The sequence below is a fragment of the Puntigrus tetrazona genome, chromosome 8 (genome assembly GCF_018831695.1).
Source record: "Puntigrus tetrazona isolate hp1 chromosome 8, ASM1883169v1, whole genome shotgun sequence".
In the NCBI taxonomy this organism is placed as follows: Eukaryota; Metazoa; Chordata; class Actinopteri; order Cypriniformes; family Cyprinidae; genus Puntigrus; species Puntigrus tetrazona.
The window spans coordinates 11,730,184-11,748,798 of record NC_056706.1 but is presented as its reverse complement, the minus strand read 5'-3'; the positions used below and the strand labels follow the sequence as shown (position 1 = coordinate 11,748,798).

At 37.8% G+C, this 18,615-nt stretch overlaps 2 protein-coding genes across 5 annotated transcripts in view; one reads left to right on the top strand and one right to left on the bottom strand.

Annotated features, from left to right (window-relative positions):
- Positions 1–917: 917 nt before the first annotated feature.
- Positions 918–5,660, top strand: wasb (WASP actin nucleation promoting factor b). Of its 3 annotated transcripts, none has more exons than XM_043246489.1 (12): positions 918–1,184; positions 1,762–1,902; positions 2,211–2,297; positions 2,422–2,518; positions 2,634–2,660; positions 2,742–2,777; positions 3,054–3,246; positions 3,333–3,375; positions 3,510–3,663; positions 3,998–4,398; positions 4,666–4,780; positions 5,432–5,660. In XM_043246489.1, the coding sequence occupies exons 1-12, from the start codon at positions 1,083–1,085 to the stop codon at positions 5,485–5,487; spliced, it is 1,452 nt and encodes a 483-aa protein (XP_043102424.1). In that variant the 5' UTR covers positions 918–1,082; the 3' UTR covers positions 5,488–5,660. The 3 variants fall into 3 exon arrangements, with proteins under 3 accessions (XP_043102424.1, XP_043102423.1, XP_043102422.1); XM_043246488.1 differs by having other exon boundaries at positions 920–1,184; positions 3,995–4,398; positions 5,435–5,660; XM_043246487.1 differs by having other exon boundaries at positions 921–1,184; positions 3,995–4,398.
- Positions 5,661–6,161: 501 nt separating this feature from the next.
- The window catches only part of sema3gb (sema domain, immunoglobulin domain (Ig), short basic domain, secreted, (semaphorin) 3Gb), a 31,610-nt gene continuing 19,156 nt past the window's right edge, over positions 6,162–18,615 (bottom strand). The window contains exons 3-18 of one of the 2 annotated variants that reach the window (XM_043246443.1): positions 15,772–15,932; positions 15,526–15,588; positions 15,316–15,435; positions 15,023–15,116; positions 14,291–14,410; positions 14,051–14,196; positions 13,791–13,905; positions 13,637–13,706; positions 12,904–13,048; positions 12,590–12,812; positions 12,355–12,443; positions 12,227–12,268; positions 11,894–12,051; positions 11,628–11,695; positions 11,413–11,537; positions 6,162–9,233 (exon numbers count right to left, since the gene is read on the bottom strand). In XM_043246443.1, the coding sequence (XP_043102378.1) occupies positions 8,817–9,233; positions 11,413–11,537; positions 11,628–11,695; positions 11,894–12,051; positions 12,227–12,268; positions 12,355–12,443; positions 12,590–12,812; positions 12,904–13,048; positions 13,637–13,706; positions 13,791–13,905; positions 14,051–14,196; positions 14,291–14,410; positions 15,023–15,116; positions 15,316–15,435; positions 15,526–15,588; positions 15,772–15,932 (2,156 nt within the window). In that variant the 3' untranslated portion in view covers positions 6,162–8,816. Of the gene's footprint in view, positions 9,234–11,412; positions 11,541–11,627; positions 11,696–11,893; positions 12,052–12,226; positions 12,269–12,354; positions 12,444–12,589; positions 12,813–12,903; positions 13,049–13,636; positions 13,707–13,790; positions 13,906–14,050; positions 14,197–14,290; positions 14,411–15,022; positions 15,117–15,315; positions 15,436–15,525; positions 15,589–15,771; positions 15,933–18,615 lie in introns of both variants that reach the window. The other variant, XM_043246441.1, reaches the window with a different exon arrangement.

The following is an 18,615-nucleotide window of genomic DNA, read 5'->3' as shown; positions in this document are numbered from 1 at the left end:
GTCTTTAAAGGCCACGTCTCCCATGAGACAAACTTCCCCGTTTGTAATTTGTAAGAGAACACCAAACATGGTATATTGAAAGGTGAAAATTTTAAAAGGTAAAAGTTATTCTCGGATAAGAAAAATTTAGCCTGGACAGTCCTGATGGCTTCCGACGTTACTGGCATGTCAAAGACATCCCACTGAAGATGTGTTCTACATGGCACAGTGGAGGAGGCTCTATCATGATCTGTTGTGCTTATTCCTTCAGTGGGATAATGGATCTTCAGGTTGTGCAGGGGTGCGTGTTCCCCTGTTTTTTTGGTTATACACATTATATTTTTTGTCCCATCACGCTCAGGATCTTTTAGGAATTGTGAAATGAATGTTTTACTGAGTTTAACCTCAGCAGTGATTGCGTTTTCTAAGAGCACTTGCTTGTGCGCCTCAGCAATCTTACCACACTCAAAGACTGAAAGACTTTTTTAAGTTTCCATCAGGAATTCATGACAGTGTTACTGGCTGAAGAACATTTTAAAGCAGTACTTACAACCTGGTTACAATCTACCAGCGTGAAATATTAATAATTGTAATGTTTATAATATTAAAAATAATAAAACATGAACACAAATATTTAACAACACACAAACACACACACACACACACACACATATACAGTATACAGTAGGTACAAGCAAGGCCCTACTTCTTTCTTTTATCTTTACATTTTATCTTTACATTTTACTTAAGTGTATTGTTCAATTACTATACACACATACACACACACACACACACACACACACACACACATATATATATATATATATAGTGAAGGAGGAGGTACAAGCAAGGCCCTACTTCTTTCTTTTTGTGAGCGAAGGAACACGTGCCTGTCCACGACATTCTGAGAGCATATCTGCGCAGTGGTATTGTTCTTCCTGTTCTCTTTTGCTGTGTTGCATTTACATCAGATTACAGAACACGGAAGCAACAGTTCCTTTCGAACCATTTGCCTGTTCTAAAAAGATTTCAGGCAGGTACTGTGGGCTAAGCAAGGGCCCCAGGCGTGGAGTCCCAAAATCTGTCCATTACATCAAGGAGAGATGAGCAAAGGAAAAGTCAAGGGGCAGGAGAACGTGCCTAGTTCTCTCCTCAGCAGCCAGGAGAATGAACGCCTGCTAGAGCTGCTGGGAAGGAGATGCGTGGTGAGTGAAATCACTTTGATTAGAAGGCCAAGCACGAATGGATATTCTGTCCCACAGGGGATGTTTTGGGGATATAAATCAATCAGGTATAAAAGAGAAACTAAGGAAAGGGTAGACATGGTGCAGAAGTCACAGATGAGGGCTGCTAATGTTTATGTCAGTTACAGGTCAAAGTGAAACTCAGTTTTTCAATCTGTATTTGTTGTCTGTGTGCGGAATAAAAAAGATGAAGACAATGCATACAAAACAACCCGCTACAGAACATGCTGCAAAAGCCAAATGATGTAGTCCAAAGTGAATTCCTTTTGCAATTAGCTCCACCTAGGAAAACTTAAATTATAAAGCATGCCTAATTTCTTCAGAATGTGCATTCCATAACATTGTTAACCTGTCTGCAGTGACAAAGAAGGTATGAAATTGCAAAGTTTAACTAGAGAGCGACAGGAAATGCTGTTTGAGGCCACTTCCTGTTGTTGTAGAGGATGCTGATGTCTTTGCTTTAGCTTTTGTAATACTTCACTTATTAATTTTTTATTAATGCACTTTTATGTTGTTTTATGTGTTTGTGTGTGTGCAGACCATGGCCACAGCAGTTGTTCAGTTGTACATGGCTCTTCCTCACAGTCCAACCCAATGGAGTCTCCAACATACAGGAGTTGTGTGTTTCGTTAAGGACAATCCTAAACGTTCATACTACATCCGGCTCTATGACATAAAGGTTAGAAATTCAGATTCTAATCTGAAGTGCAATAACACCAGAATTGTTAGGCAGAATTGTTGGTTTTGCAGATAGAGATGTTCTCTAAATTATATATTTGCCCAGAATGATAAATTGATTTATACTGACTCCAGTTAGCTTGACCAAACTTGACCTTGGGCAAAGCAGGCTGAAATTAAATAAAGATACACTTCTGCTTTGAGTTATGAGTCACAGAAACCCAACTTAGTTCATGAATTCATTCGGCGGTAGCACCATTCAGACTTTGATAACATTTGTGTGATTTCATGTTATTTATTTATTTTCAGGAAAGTAAAATGGTTTGGGAGCAAGAGCTGTATAATCAGATGACATATTGCTGTCCAATGAGGTTCTTCCACACTTTTGCAGCTGATGTGGGTACAGGCTCTTTAAAATCTCAATTCAAGCCAAAACTCATCGCTGTGTCAAGTTTTCACTGGGAGATCAAAATCTCACAATCTGAGAGAGCTAATATATTTGAATGCACTTTTGTCTCAGGACTGTCAAGTAGGTTTGAACTTTGCCAGTGAGACAGAAGCTGAATTTTTCAGAAACATCAGTGTGGAAAAGATTCATCAGAGATCCAATCGCCAGGGTCAGTTACTGTCATTCTCATTCATATTTTAGATGAAATTTTGCTAGGCTCATTTCCCATAAATTCTCATATTTCATTAGTATCTCTTTGTGCCTTTTTACATATGCGTGTTTAGAAAAAAAACAGCATGCTCCATCTGAAGGTATGTGTGCAAAGGTTTAAACAAACACAATATTAACTGTTAGATTAGCATTTTAAAGCTGGTTTTTATTTTGATTAACAGAAAACCGGGCACTACCACAAATCCCTCCAACAAATGGTGAGTCACTTTTCATTTTAAAAACTTCACGCAGGAGTGTCAATTCTATCATCACCCTCACCTCTAAACCTACATGACTTTTGAAGAAAGCAAAAGAAGATTTTAAAAAATGTCCCAGTGTGTTTAATGAAATTAAGTGGTGTCCAGTGTTGTTCATGTTTGTTCTTCAAAATACCTTCTTTTGCATTTTTGGTTGAAATGCCCCCTTAACTTATCCTGCAGTGTTTACATGGTCTAACTGTGCAAGTGTTTAACCTATAGATGTCCAATAACCAGGTCCAGTTTCACAGCCAACTGTAATGGCCACAGTGGACATCCAGAACCCAGATATTGTGGCATCAAGGTACCGTTCCACCCCAGTGCCGACCCCCGCATCAGCCTCACTTTCCATAGGCAAAAAGAACAAAAAGGGAAAGAAGAAAGGTCCAAAGCTCACTAAGGCAGACATTGGAGCTCCTAGTGGATTCAAGTAAGAGAATTTTCCCACTATATGGACACTTACCTTGAGTTTTGTTTCATTTGTTTGACGTGATGCTACCTCTCATTCCTCTTCAGACATGTCACTCATGTTGGGTGGGATCCAAACTCTGGTTTTGATGTAAGAGATGTCCTTTTCCCTTAGAAAAACATGTAGAAAATTTAGTCACATAAATTGATACTCAGTGCTCATTCTACTTGAAAGTTAAAAAGTAGCAAACCTGTATATATGACCACTGACTTTGGCTCCTCTAGACCAACAATCTTGATCCGGACCTGAAGAAACTGTTCAACAGTGCTGGTATCAGTGATGCTGAGCTGGCAGACAAAGAAACATCTAAGATTATCTATGACTTTATCGAGCAATCTGGAGGCCTGGATGCTGTAAAAGAGGAAATGAGGAAACAGGGTGAGCTGATTCAAAAATAACATTTAGTAAATTCTGTATGGAACACATGGACATTTGATTTGGATACATACCCCTTGATAAGATCCATGTCTGCAAGACATGAAAATTCAGATCTTTTTTCTAAATGTATATTTTTTCATCTTATAGTAAGCAATTAATCTATACATATTATAATTATTTTTCAATTTTCCCTAAAGACATTACTGGACTTCTCCAATCATTCAGTCTACATAAACCCAAACTCCCATTCAGATCTGCCTCCATTCAGTCAACAAACAATTAATAGAACCAAGTCTATGTATGTTTAATTTAACTTGTGTTTGTTTCTCAGAAGGTCCTTGTTCTGCTCCTGCACCTCCTCCACCTCGCGGTGGGCGTCCCCCAGTCCCAGGTCCACCCGGACGTCCTGCGCCACCTTCACGCAGCCCCGGACCCCCGCATCGTGGTCCTCCCCCACCTGCACCACCTGGAGGCCGTCCTGGGCCCCCACCCCCTATGCCATCTTGTCTACCACCTCCACCTCCCCCCAGCCACAGTCACAAGCCACCTCCTCCACCTATGGGTTGCGGTGCACCACCTCCACCTCCGCCCCCACCTCCTCCTCCACCACCATCTTCTTCAGCCAGTAACTTCCCCAGTAGTCCTGGCAGCTCAGCACCACCTCCTCCTCCCTCCGGTGGAGGAGGACGAGGAACCTTACTGGAGGAAATTCGCCGTGGACGTGTGCTAAAGAATGTAAGTGAGATGCAGATACAATGCATTTTGTTCAGTCATGTCTATAAGTATTAAGGGCTGTTCACTGTGATAATAATCGTTCTAACTCATGGGAATAGAGAAGTCAGAATCAAAGCTATAATGATACCAACAGACACTTTAAGAACTAGCACTTTTTTTGAAAATTATCATGCATAGGCCTAGTTATATTTATTTTTATGGTTAAATTTTATATATCTATATTTTGTGCTTTGTTATACCCATTGTTTTTGTGTTTTTTTATGTCAGGTCTCTGAATCCCCGGACACTAATGCAGCTCCAGCTGAAGATGAATCTTCAGCGGGAATTGTGGGAGCTTTGATGATGGTGATGCAGAAAAGGAGTAAAGTTATTCATTCCTCAGGTAAATCATTTAATTTAATTTCACATTTGTAAATCACGACTTTAATGTTATTTGCACATGTGCTGTGTTTAACTGACTGAAGGAACACGGCATGTACTCGAGCAGTTTAAATATCGAGTGGAGTACTTGCCGGCCATCTTTTTGACTTACATTTCTCCTGACTGTATATTCCAGTTTGTGCAGGACCATCCATGTAAGAATAAGTAAACAAACGGTCTTACTTACTTTTCTTACACTTTAAAGGGATGTCTTTTAATTTTTAACACTTTCTCTCAGACGCTAAAACGAAATGCCGTATGCCGCGCCGCGCAGCGCGTGCAACGTTTTGCGACTGCTCACGACAACGACTGATAATGAACATTTACTTAAACAAGCGTTTACTAGTGGTTGGTTGTTCTACGGGCACACACGCAAAAAAGGAAACTCAAGATATGAGGTGGCACAAAACATCAGTAACAAACAAACAAACAACAACAACAACAGTGCATTAAAGTGTATTTATTTTATGCTACTGCTTGCATTTAAAGGGCGCGCTATTCTATTTTAAATGTAGGCAGACCTTTATTTCTTTGGCGTACGTTTTAGCAGTTTGGTATCGGCAAGATCTTTTTATCATTGTATGCAAACAAACACAATGTTTTTTTTCTACAGAAGATGAAGATGATGACGGGGGCGATGAAGATGAAGAAGATGAATGGGACGAATAATGCTCTTGGTTTACAAACTTTTGCCATCCACCAATCCATAAAAATGAGCCGATAAAACTGATGCTCACTGGAAATTATTTTAGCAGGCTTGAAACCTATTCCAGATTAAAACTGCACTGAAGATCTTCTGTAAATCCGATTAAATCCAATAAAGCAAAACCCTGTGACAACGAGTAGATTGTTTTGCAGCGTCTCGGCCTGCAGCGTTCAAAGACTGGTCTGTTTTCAAATCCAGCTTTCACTTCAGTAGCTTAGCAGCAGTTGAGTGTAAGATCATTTAGGAAGAAGGAAGGAACTCTGGTTGAGCTAAACCAGGAGTGGTGTTAGATTTCATCCAAACACAGGACTGCCAAGCTTAACCACAGCTTTATGTTGGATACTTCCTTCTGCGTGCACATACTTTTGACTAAACAACTGTCTTAAATCCAAACCTGTCTCTTTTATCCACAAACCCAGTCATGTTATTCTTGTAGAGAGTTTTCTGTATTTATTTTTCTTTAGCAATGTTCTGTTTATCTTTTGGCTAGCAGCAGAGGACCTCCCCCTACAGGACAAATGTGGAATCACAACAAAGTTTAAAAAGTATTAAAATAATCAAAAGCACGATACTTTTAATATTCATAGACAGTTACGCCAGGTGTTCGGACAGTTAGAACAATAAATAAATAAACGGATAAAAACAAAAACAGCAGTTTATTGTTATTGCTTTAAAAAACACCTATTAGGACTCCCAAATCCCAGAATAACATGATAATAAAATAATATTTATCACGAACAATCACATTAACATGAACCTACACAAACATCGGTAAATACAAAGAGGAAGTATTTAGGAAGCAACCATATTTAGGAAGTTTGTTTAGCTCAACAACCAACACCAAAGGAAAGACACAACAGGACAAAGAAAGTCTATGTGGCATTAAAGTTCTTCAGAGAAGTTGTGTCGGATGTCATTCTGCACAATAACATCTCTGTGAAGAGGAAAGAAATGTGGTTTGGACTCTAGAATATGTTCTCCACCCTTCAAGACCAGATAACATGTCTTGGGTTAAAACCACAGAGCGTTTCTTTGAGCGCTTTTTATACACAGTCATAAATATTCCTCCAACATCCAATGAAGAGAAACGGTCTCTTATCCTTTCAAAAAATGACATTAGTGGGCTAGACAAAGTATATGTTCTCAGAAGAAAATTATACAACACGTTTCCCTTGCTTTTGTCCTATAGTTTGGTGTCAAGTGATATTCCATAGAAAGTGCTTGAAGAGGTAGACGTTTCTGGCTTAAACACACTGCAAATATGAAATATTTCATGCCAACTGAAAAAAAAGAAATTATTTTTGCCCATATTTTATTCTTGAGAATCTCAAAGTTAATTTAAAGGTGTTTCAGTGTTAAAATAATACATACGTCTACGGCTTAACTGATTATAGTTTCTTCAAAAACATCTACCTCTTTTTCCTCAGCATCTCTCTATGTGTCCTGGTCCTGTTAATAAACAATACATACAAATGTCTTTTTCCATCAAAACCAGCCCTGTCCCACCACCAAAAAGCACAACTCACATGAATATGTACACTCTCACAATAAATATGTTGTATGGTGTGGGGTGAGAGAGAGAGACAGAGAGAAAAAGAGAAAGATAGAGGGTCACGTGACAGATGAGGAAAGAGGAGATTAGTTTTGAATCCTGACCAGTGACTAGTCGAATACATACATTTTCTATGTACATGTGTCATTGTCACACAACACAAAGCACAGATACTGTGTTCATACACAAGCAAAAAACATGACCACATATCACCATTGACAAACCGTGGAATACAAAATGTTTCGATTCGATGGATTGAGAGCGAGAATGTTTTTAGTGGTCTGACTATCATCAGAGTCCAGAGTCAAAGATAGAAGAGACCAGACTGAGAATCTGTATCTATGTACAGCAGTTCAAATAAAAAAAATCCCTTCACTCATAGTAGTTGGGGACAAACATTTGTTTTACAAGATGACAAAACAAGATAACTGACTTGTATTTTGGTTGCGTTCAAAATTGAAATGGGAAGTATGTACCAGGTCTTTTCACATTAATAGCCAAGTCTGGTTTCATTAATGACCAAGGAAAAATTTTGTTGCATAATCAAATGAACAACAACTTTTATTTTTCATAATTTTGGTCCACAGTCTTGTCCAAATAAAACATTTAAATTTCCAGGACAACGATCCAATCATATTGCAAAGAACTGTTTGTTCCATTACAAAAAAAAGAGACAAAATATATAGTATTTTTAGTATTAGATAAATATTTTGTTTTATAATCCACATATTTGAAAGGGAAAACATTGTTAAAACGTATTTATATTCTAACGTCCAATTTTGTTATTGCAAGGATTTTAAAATCTCGATCTATAGTTTTTGTTTTTTTCCTGAAACAATAAATGTGAATAATACTGAAATATCACTTTTGATAGTAACTGTTTTACAGTTCCAAGATTTAAATTTTTTGTTATGGATCAAGACTAAAATTAAAGTTAAAATGTATGGAGGACTAAAAGTGACACTTAAAATTAAAATAACAGAAATATGTTTTGTCATAAATAATTATCTATTTCTATTGTAATGTTTTAATTATTATATTGAATTTAATTTTAAATGAATATTGTCATATTATATTAATTTTAATTGTCACTTCTAGTTGTCCATACAAATTGACCTGTTCTTCCAAGGAAAAAAACTCAAATGGCAAGAAAAGTAAAAGCTGTAGTGGTCAAAATGATGGCAAGATATAGTGTTCTATAATTGTAGAGTACAGATACGTACATTCAATCACCAAAATATTCCTTCCACAACTGTATTTTATGGTCTGGGGGGTTTAAAGACGACTAACTGAATCAGCAATCTTTTAATTTCACCCCAAATACCTTTTGAAGTCTCTACACAGTACACATTTTCAATGTTTCTGGTAGTATTTACACCGCAGTCATTGGTGTACTGAATATTAGAATGGAATAGCTTATGTTTAACATAAAACAGCAGTAGTTTTGCTGGTGTGGCTGGACGTTTTAAGGAATTCATTATGAAAACTGTGTGGTTTAATGCTAGCTATGGAAGTGAGCCAGATTTAGATTAGTTGGGGGGGTGAGGGTGGGGGCTAAGTGCATCAAACTATACCTCAAAACAAAAATCAATTAGTTCAGACACAGTCTGATGCATCTAATGAATCAATTGAATCAGGTCTAAACTAATGAATTATTTTATTAAATGGACCGAGGTGCCTAGAGGAAGTACATAATGATGGGGCACATGGACGGGACATGGTCAACAGGTGCTGTTCCATTCACTGCTCCTGTGGCTCCTCCTCTTCCTGTTCTCCTGTGTGTCTGCGGTTGTTGCGTTTGGCTTTGTGAGGCTGGCTTTGTATCTGCTGCCTGTAGGACTGGCAGTACTGGTTGATGAGACGCACTTCAGGCTGTGGGTGAAGCTGGAGAGCAGGTGGGTTGGTCTGAGGGGGAGGGGGCGGAGGTGGAGGGTGGTGATGGGAATGGTGGCGGCGGTGCTCCGGTTCGATCGGGAGGTCCGACTCGGTCAGCGCCTCCACAATCTCCCGGTCCAGGATCCGTAGGGAGATGCGCGCTACGGTGTGTTTGAAGTTGTTCTCGGTTGCCAGGCAATGATAAAGTCCGGCATCCGATTGGGTGAGAGATTTCAGCAGGATGCCATGACCGGTCTTCAAGACATCTTTGTCTCGACTGAGCTGAAAAGGAAAAGGAGTCATTTATGGTGGCTAAATTAACAATACAAAAAACAAAAGACGAATTTCAAAGCATGTTTCAGCTTCTTTTGACTATACAACTAAAGTCAGTAGGGGTTCGCAAAACAACACAGGATCCCACTGACTTTCATTATAATGACAAAAAACCCCAGATTTTTTTAAAATCTCCACCGAAAAAAAAGAAAGTCATACAAGTTCAAAATGTTAAGCAAAATGCATTGAAATAAATTTCAGATTTTGATGGCCAAAGACTAAAACTTGTAACATTAACCCTTTTAATGGCTTAACAGCAAGTTTTCTAATTGCAACAATAAATCTAATGGGACATTTCAAGTCAAATTCCAACACAAATTAAGATTTTCCTTAATAAAATCTGAGATTTCTGACCCTACATATACAGCAATGCAACTAACACATTCAAGGCCCTTAACCCTACGCATTATATTCTAACCATTTTAATCACAGTTTTTTTTCTATTAAAATATAATTTTATTTACAAGTGAAATGCACATTTCTTTTAAATATTGATGCATCCCACTTTAATTTCTATTAAAATTTGTCATACACATACAGACACATATACACATGTACACACACACAAACATTGGTACAGTGTCAGAAATGACGGTGTAAAAATGCTACAGTAAAAACCTGTAAAATTGTCAACAAAAAGTTCCCCTACCGTTTTGAACATTAATATACAATTTTACGGTAGCATACTGTTTTGGAAGAGAAAAAGAATGTAATTTACAGTGAATTAATGTAAATGAACATTCCCAGAACTCTCTGCGTTACACTTCAAATTAGATTTTTTTTGTTGTTGTTTGTAGGGAAACAGAGTGAAACAGACACTTTAAGATCTGATTGGAACATTGAAACATGAGGAGCTGAAATTCCACAAAGAGGCCCAGGACCACAGGATGTGTTAAATTTAGGGGCAAGCAGATCCAACAGACTGCGTCACAGGAGAGCTTGCAACATTGACACAAAAGAACACTTATTGACAATCCAAATTCATGAAGGAGATGCTTACTTGCCCCAATATCAACAAAGATTAATATTCAAAGACACAGCCCATCATGAGCATCACATGGATACAATAATTAAAAAAATTAAAAATCCCTTACATGAATAACTGCATATTATATGTAACTCACACATTTATCACGTGCTAAGCACTCATCGTGTATGTATTTTGAACTATGGGATGGTTTGCATATCCATGTTTGGTATGCGTCTGTTTTAATTTCCTAGCTTAAAACGTTTCTCCCAATCAATTCTCAGACAAATGTTTTATATTCATGTTATAGAAATCATGTCCAAAATGACTCTCTGCAAGAGCGGGAAAATCCGGACCATGTGACTGACAAGATAACTGACGAGATAACAAAATTTTGGTCTGAGAGGAAAAACCTTGCGAAACCCTTAGCTAGAACAGTATATATTGGTTAAAACACATAATAAAGCTAAAGGTTAAAACTCAGGACACGTTTCAAAATTTGCTCTTAGTATTTTTAGTATGCTTTTAGTCACATTTTTGCTCTTATCCTGGTTTTCAACTACGCTCTTTGCCATCACTTTTTGTGTTCTTAGAGAGTCGTTCCAGCGTGCTCCAGCCTGCACGTCTGCTGCTTCTTAGCCACGATGAGAAGAAAACCCCTCTAGTTTCAACATATGGCAACAATTATTTTCAATTGTTCAATATCTAATTGTTCTGTGTCTTCCAACATGAGCACAGAGTTGACTCTCATGTCATAACAATGAGGATGAGTTATCCTTCAGTAAATGTAACAATAAGTGTGTGTGTGTGTGTGTGTGTGTGTGTGTGTGTGTGTGTGTGTATGTGTGCGCATTTCGTGGTTAGGACATAATGCATACCATAATGTAGTTATAACATCATTATATAACATCAAGTAGTAACATGTCAGTGGTGCAACCATAATTATTTAAAGCTAGGTTTGGAATGAGAAAAATTAAGTATAAAGGTTTATGAAAGTGAAAAAGAACAAATCATCTATAATTTACAGTGAAAAAGCATAAATTGTGTCCTTGTGTGAAACTTCACATTTGATAGTTTCTTACTGGATTAACAATGTTTCCTCAAGCATTTTTGGTTGAACTACCCATTTAAAGCCTTATAATAGTAACTTCAGTGTCTTACTGCTTTTCGCTTGCCGTCCTTCTGGTAGAGCCATTTGACGGAGGCCTGGGGGGATCTTGGCTGACACTCCAGGAACGTGCTGCTCCCCTCAACCCCAAACTGCACCGTCTCCCTCAGACGCTTCTCTACTGAGAGGGTCAGAGAAGGGCCACATTCAAGTTTCTGAAGATCTCCTGCATCATTATTCAGTATCAAATGAGAGGCTTTTTACAAACCTTTAGCATTGAATCCTCTGCACTGCCGTAAAGGATCTCCATGTTTGATATCTTGCCTTCTGCTTCTCCTAAAGATACGTTCACAAATGATTTCATGGTTAAATGCTTATTTTTAACTGTGAAAAGGCTGTTAATCTGTCGATTTTCTGGGATGAAGTCAAATATGCACTGTACAGGTACTGAGGTGTTATCAGCACTGAAACGGGCAGTTGATGATCTCTAAATATTCATGGCCCACCCAATAGGGTAGATGAATGTGGCCTGACCTCTTGGTAGCCGGGGTGAAAGCAGAGCAGTGTTCTCCATCCCAGGCACAGTAGGGGTCACGGGCCAAACAGCAGTCGGAACAGGCCTTGCCATAAACGGCACACCTGTGCAGGGACACCTGGGTAAGACCCCTCTCTGAAGACACGTACAACTGTTGCTGTAAACCACAAGGGACAAGGAAAAATGTTGATTTGTATCAGTATCATAGCTAACAGTTACACTAAACAAAACTGTGTTTCATTCAGGGTTATCATATTAATTTCCATTATTGACAGTTTATGATACTATCAATTATATTAAAATAATGCAGATTTTACTACAACTATATTTACCCTTTTAGAAGAAATCTTCAGCGTTTTGACAGCAGCTGGAGTCTAAAAGAAATTGGAGGGAGGACGATATTTACAATATTTAAGTATTTTAAGGCAACAGCAAAAAGTCAGTCTGTATTTTTTTTTACCTTAAAAACCTCAACCTCTTCCAAAACAAGCTCTTCCGTTGTGCTGATGTCTTTTGGCAAGACAATCACCTTCTGGACTGTTCCACGATCTAAAGTTCAAGGTGAATCATGAGTAAACCAGATTGCCTATGTTTTATAAACTGTATTAACAATGCTGCACCTTCTCATGCAACTCCAGGAAGAAATTATCCTGCATGTAACTAAACCGAATCTGATATGATCAGAAATGTCTAACCTGTGCCCAGAAAGAGCACTTCGTATCTTCCATCCACAGCATCCACCAGGTCCACGGCAATAGTGGTGAAACGGTAGTCAACTCCTGTCCTGACCACCAGTGGGCGCTTGTGTATTGGATATATAGGTTGATACATCAGTGGATGGGCGCGTACAAAGTTTACAGCCTCATCAGAGAAGGCTTTAGTGGTGTGAAGATCAGGGGTAAAAGTTCCTCCAGGACACTAAGCAGTATAAAAATGCAGAAAGAGCAAAAGAGAATGAGACGATAAAGAATCAATAAGCTACCAAACTGGATTTCGTAAGCAAACTCACAGTTCCTGGGCGAGGGTAAGGGATTTTGCCTGTGTAGGGCGTCCACTGGTAGTTGTGGCCGTGTTTGTGAGAGAAGGGTCCATTGAAGACATTTCTGATGTCTGCCATGGAGTACACACACACGGCAGAGCCTTTAAACACAGAGCTAGAGAGAAAAACAACACTGGCATTATAACTTGTTTAACCAAAGACAATCATTTATTCACAATGAAATAAAGGATCCATCCTTTTCAAAGGATCTTTTTCATAAAACAAAATAAATGTGCGACAGACAGAAAAGCAACAGAGAGTCATTTTAATTGAGTTTTCCATATGATATTTCCATGCATTAAATGGGAACATTTAAAGTTACAATTTTAGAAGCGGCAAACTAAATATCTTCTTTCATGAAAGTCAAAAGTATTCAGAATGGTTGAAGGTTTGGGTTTGTCTTGTTTCTTGGGAAGTCTTGTTTTGGGTTTGGGATTTTTTAAAATTGTGTTTTTATTTTATGGAAAATACTGTAAATCAATCATATTTTTTTTAGTAGATATTGCTACAGTCTTCAGAAATCATTTGAATATTTTTATTTGGGGCTCAGGAAATACTAGTATAATTTAAATGTTTGTTATTAATTTTTATAACATTAATTTTTACTTTTATACACTTTAATGTGTCCTTGATGGATAAAGTATAACTTATTCTGACTACAAAACTTTTAGATTTTAAATCAGAGCATGAAAGTTTTTCTCACCCAGCTGTGGAGAACACAGCGTACACAATGGGGTTCCGTTCATCATGGGTCCTCTGGATGAAAACATCCCCTTCAAAACAAACACATATCAGGCATCAGAGAGCCGATAAACAGCATTTTAAGATCACGCTGAAGAGAAAAACATATGCCATACTCAGTTCATCAAAGTAGGTCTCAACACCATCTGCACCAATCACAGAACAGACCAGTCGTGCTTTGAGGAATGTCGTCCATTTATTCACCAACGACCTCTGACCTCCATCATCATTCTAAAGGGAAAGCACACAAACAGAAAATAAGATTAGATTTAAGCAAACCGTGGGTTCATCTGATTTACATAATGATTAACATAACAAAAAATTATTTATTAAGTCAGAGTGTGGCTTAAGAAGTCCAGTCTTGGGATTTTCTCACCAGACAGACTCGGCCTACTCTCGCGAGGACACTCGGAGCACTGCCCCCCGAAGCATCTAAACTCTTCTCCCGAAAGAAGAAGTAAAGCTTATCATCATTCTTCTCTGCACTGTCTGGAATCTTCTGGATTTTTATAAACACAGGCTCTGATGGAAAGATGAAGGGATTTGTAAAGAGAAAAAACAAACAAACAAACATAATATTTGTCACAGGTCTGTCTTTATTCCTTTTGTATCATACCATTCAGCCACCGGGAGTCATACTGCTCGGTTCTGACAGCGGGGCGGTCTCCCAAGGTTCTGAAGATGGCTGGATCGGTACCCATAAAGTCTACATGTACACCAGCATACAGGTTCCCATCTGAAGAGGGTAGAATGAGTGTAATGTGGAGAAAAAGAGATCGTGATGGATGAGGACTGGCTAAATTTATACTTATGGCCCATTTATACTGCTTGACGATTCTCATACAGCTAGAAGTGCTTAGCAGAGTAGTTCCCACACTTTTGACCAGGGAACTTCCAGGACTCAAGGTCACTGGTTAAGTATTTTTTAAATGAACAACTTCAAGGAAATTTCCAATTCTAAGTCATTTACTAAAGCATTTGAATGAATATATTTAAACAAATGCAACAACAAAGAAAGTAATACTTTTCTTACGTAGAATGTCAAATATATGCTGTCCTGTTTGACTTTCTAATCAAAAAAATCCTAAAAAAAAGTTATGTAGCCTCCACAAAAAAAAACAACAACAACATTAAGCAGCACAAATGTTTTCAGCATTGATAATAATAAAATACAGTTTCTTAGGCAGCGAATTAGACATTAGAATGACTTCTAGAGGATCATATGACACTGAACACCGGAGTAATGACTGGAGTAATGGCCTCTCAATCACATTTGTGCTTTTTGGAGCTTGACTACATGCTTTTACTTGGAGAGAAACAAGAGAGGAGGAGAAAGAGAGAGTCTCACTTATCAAAGCTGCTGCATTCTCCTGGCGGGGATCGTAAGGAGACTTTCCTTTTCCAGAGTCCACATAACCAGGAACCAGCCGGAACAGGTATTCCTACACACAATCACACACAAACTAATTATAAAGTAAGTTTCAATATGCAAAAAAGATCAAATTTAAATTGATATTGAAAAAAAAAAATAAGCATCAAACAAAACGCAAAAAAGTGTTTTTGTTTCGACCATCATGTTACTGCTGATGAAATTTGATTCACGAGATGAACACGTCTGTACTGTAAATATTATGTGTGTACCTCAGCTCTCCATCCTCTGTTGATGAAGGTGCAGATGGGTTTATAAGCTCCTGTGCCGCAGGTGTACAGGTGAGTCCTGTTCCACGGCTCGATCAGACGCACAAAGTTAGCACACTCTCCCTGAGAACACGTACAAATGCATTTTAGCAGTGAATCTATTTCTTTGTCAAAATGATTTAATGATGAATAAAACAGACTGCAAAATTGTACCTGTCCACCTTTGCCAGTTAACTTACACTCCCCTTTTCTTTGCGCTGTCGCTGGCCAGTGAATCTGAAACACACAAAAACCTTATTTAAAATACTATACCATTATCACAAAAAAAGCCAAAAGTACCACTGACATGTCTGTGGAACAATCAGGGTTCAATTACACATGAACTCAAAGTCCACAACATTTTACAAAAAATACTTACATATTACAGAAAATAATTAAAATAATTGAATAGAGTCTTACAATGAGGGGTTCTTTATTGACATTTTGCATGTCTAGAGAGACCAGATATTCACGGCTGCCCAGGTAGAGCCGGCCTTGGTCTTGGTCCATATGTAGGATTCTGTAGTCGCTGGTGTTGAAGGAGAAACTGAACGGCCGTATGGTTTTTGTCTCCAATAATTCTGAATGAAAGAAAGAAAATATCAAGTCAAAGCAGTTAACATCAATAAAATCTTTTCTAAAAGTACCAGCTGTAGTTCATGTATGAATGATTTAATTAGTATGAAATTCTTCATGCACTAGACCGTTATTGATTATTGGATGCTTTTCACATTTCTGTGTTTCGCAAAAGTACAAGTTGTCATCGATGGGCAACACAGTGGACCACGTCAAATACATTTTTTGCATTTCCAATAGCAAGCAGCCAAAGAAGAGCTCTACAACAGTGTTTTTGTGACTTTCAAAAAGAAGAACATTGATAATGGTAGTCAGAAGGGAGAAGGATGTCAAATGTAAAAAAAGAAAAGAAAATCTTTGAAGGATTTATGATTCTGATGACCATTAAAGCACATCCTCAAAGCTTGTGAAAAGTGTCTATCCTTTTTCTGCAGAAATTAAGTTAAATTCTTATTGTTTCTTTTAAATTTAATATTATAAATGTTTTATTATATATTAATTAAATTAAATGTAAAATACAAAATATATATGTATAATAATGAATATTAAGTCAATGCAGATCTGTCATATTTTGAATAAAAAAAAAAAGAATAATAGTATATATATATATATATATATATATATATATATATATATATATATATATATATATATATATATATATATATATATATATATATATATAAAGATGAAGTTGAGTTTTTTTAACAATTCCATTTTAAAAACAATTTTTTAAAATGTAATTATAATTTAAATTATAGGTTTTTTTTAATCCAGGCTTTTTTATCTGTCATATTTTTTCACACAGCAGGTGCTGGTAGTTTCCATCTCTCTCTTTTCGTTCTTTCGTTCTCTCTGAGGGAGGACACAAGGGAGAACAGAGCAGGTGCAGAGATGAGAGACGGCTTCAGCTGTCTGAGCACGCCGTGCTCCAGTGTACTAAGTGTCTGTTCCCTGTCTCTATCACATTCAGCCACTAATTTCCCCAAAGACACTTCACCAATTAAAGCTGTGCATTTACACCAAAATATTTAGTGTTTCCGTCCAGGTTCAGATAGCTTTAAATGACAAAAACATAATCACATACATCACACGACAATAGTGCGAAGGTCGTGCCAGGGAACGAGAAGCTAGTTGACTTTAAACATAAATCTGAGGTTATGAGGACGTGCCGACACAGTTGCCCTCTGAGAGTACGAGAGTAACTGCGTGATTTTAGTGGAGCGGAACGGCGCAACTGACACAGACCGAATCTATAAATTACTCCCATGTTAGCGTCATACCACAAACCACTTTGATCTCAGAGGTATTACTGTGCTCTCGTCCAAACGCCTGTCCAGCGCTACACATTGGATAAACAGAAATAGAACGGGGCCGGTGACAGGAAGGTCAGAGCGAAGTACGTGGAAAAGGTTTTAGATAATGCATTAAATAAAGACATGATTAACCTCTTGTATACGTGTTTAAAAGGAAGCATCGGTCTGAATGAAGGACCTGTCTTAATAACATTTAGTCATAGAGACAGACGTATATGAGATCACATGGGTGAGACGTCACATATGCTCTCAATGTGTGTGTCTGCACATGTGTATTAGGTGTGCTCTTCAGGGCTCTAAGTAGGTGGCGAAGTGTACTCGCATGTGTGTGTGTGTGTGTGTGAGAGTGCGTGTGTGTGGTTCTGGCAGCTGTGTGGGTGATCCTCCAGTCATGTACAGAATCTCCCTGGCCCGATCCACAGGGGCAGGCTGGGATTCCAGACCGCTCGCTGCGCACTGGGGCCACGGATCTATTCTCAGCGCACTCTCTCATCCCCGTCCAACAGGCTTCATCCACAAAATCCACTATCTTTTGGCAAGCGAGGGCAGCTTGCTTTATTCAGTAAGGTGGCACCTGACAGCCTTTGGACGTCAGGTTAGACCTTGACCTTTACCACTGTACAAACAATCTGAAGCACTCACACCTGAAAGAAGTGATAGGAAGTGATGTCACTTGAGACGCCGTTAGCGAGAACAAGTGCTGTCAAGGAACTGACCCAAAGTCATCAATGTTTGAGCTTACCTAATTTGAAAACAAATGCTAATTTGCACTAATATATAAAAACAGTAATAAATAACCTAAATACTACTACTACTGTATTTGTTTTAGAATAAATTTAAGTTTATTAATTTATTATTTATCTATTGTTAATATTGAATTAATTTAGATAAATTATAATAAACACCTCTATATTATAAACATAACAGTACTAAATAAATATCTAAATGGTAAAATCTCCCCATGATGTGTGTATCTCAGACAGCCTATTATGTATTAGGTGACGTGTATCTTTTTTTATGTAGTATTGTTTTCCAGCTGGCTGGACCAGTTGTAACTTTTGCCAGTGTTTGCCACGAGTCAAAATAAAATTGAATAAAATCACAATGGCATCATTTAAGGAGGACAAAAGCAGTCATATTTTCCACTCACAATGTCCCAATTGCAAACATTTAATGTTTGCCAAACCTAACTAGAGTGATAGTGCCAACAACAGACAAATCAGGTTAAAAGCAAGAAGGGAAGATTTTTTTTTTTTTACAGTTTAGTTTTTATAATGTTTAAATGGAAAAGTATGGCATTTTGTATATTTTTCCAAATAATTATATGGATTTATAGTCTTTTGCACATGGACATACGTCAGAACCATTAAAA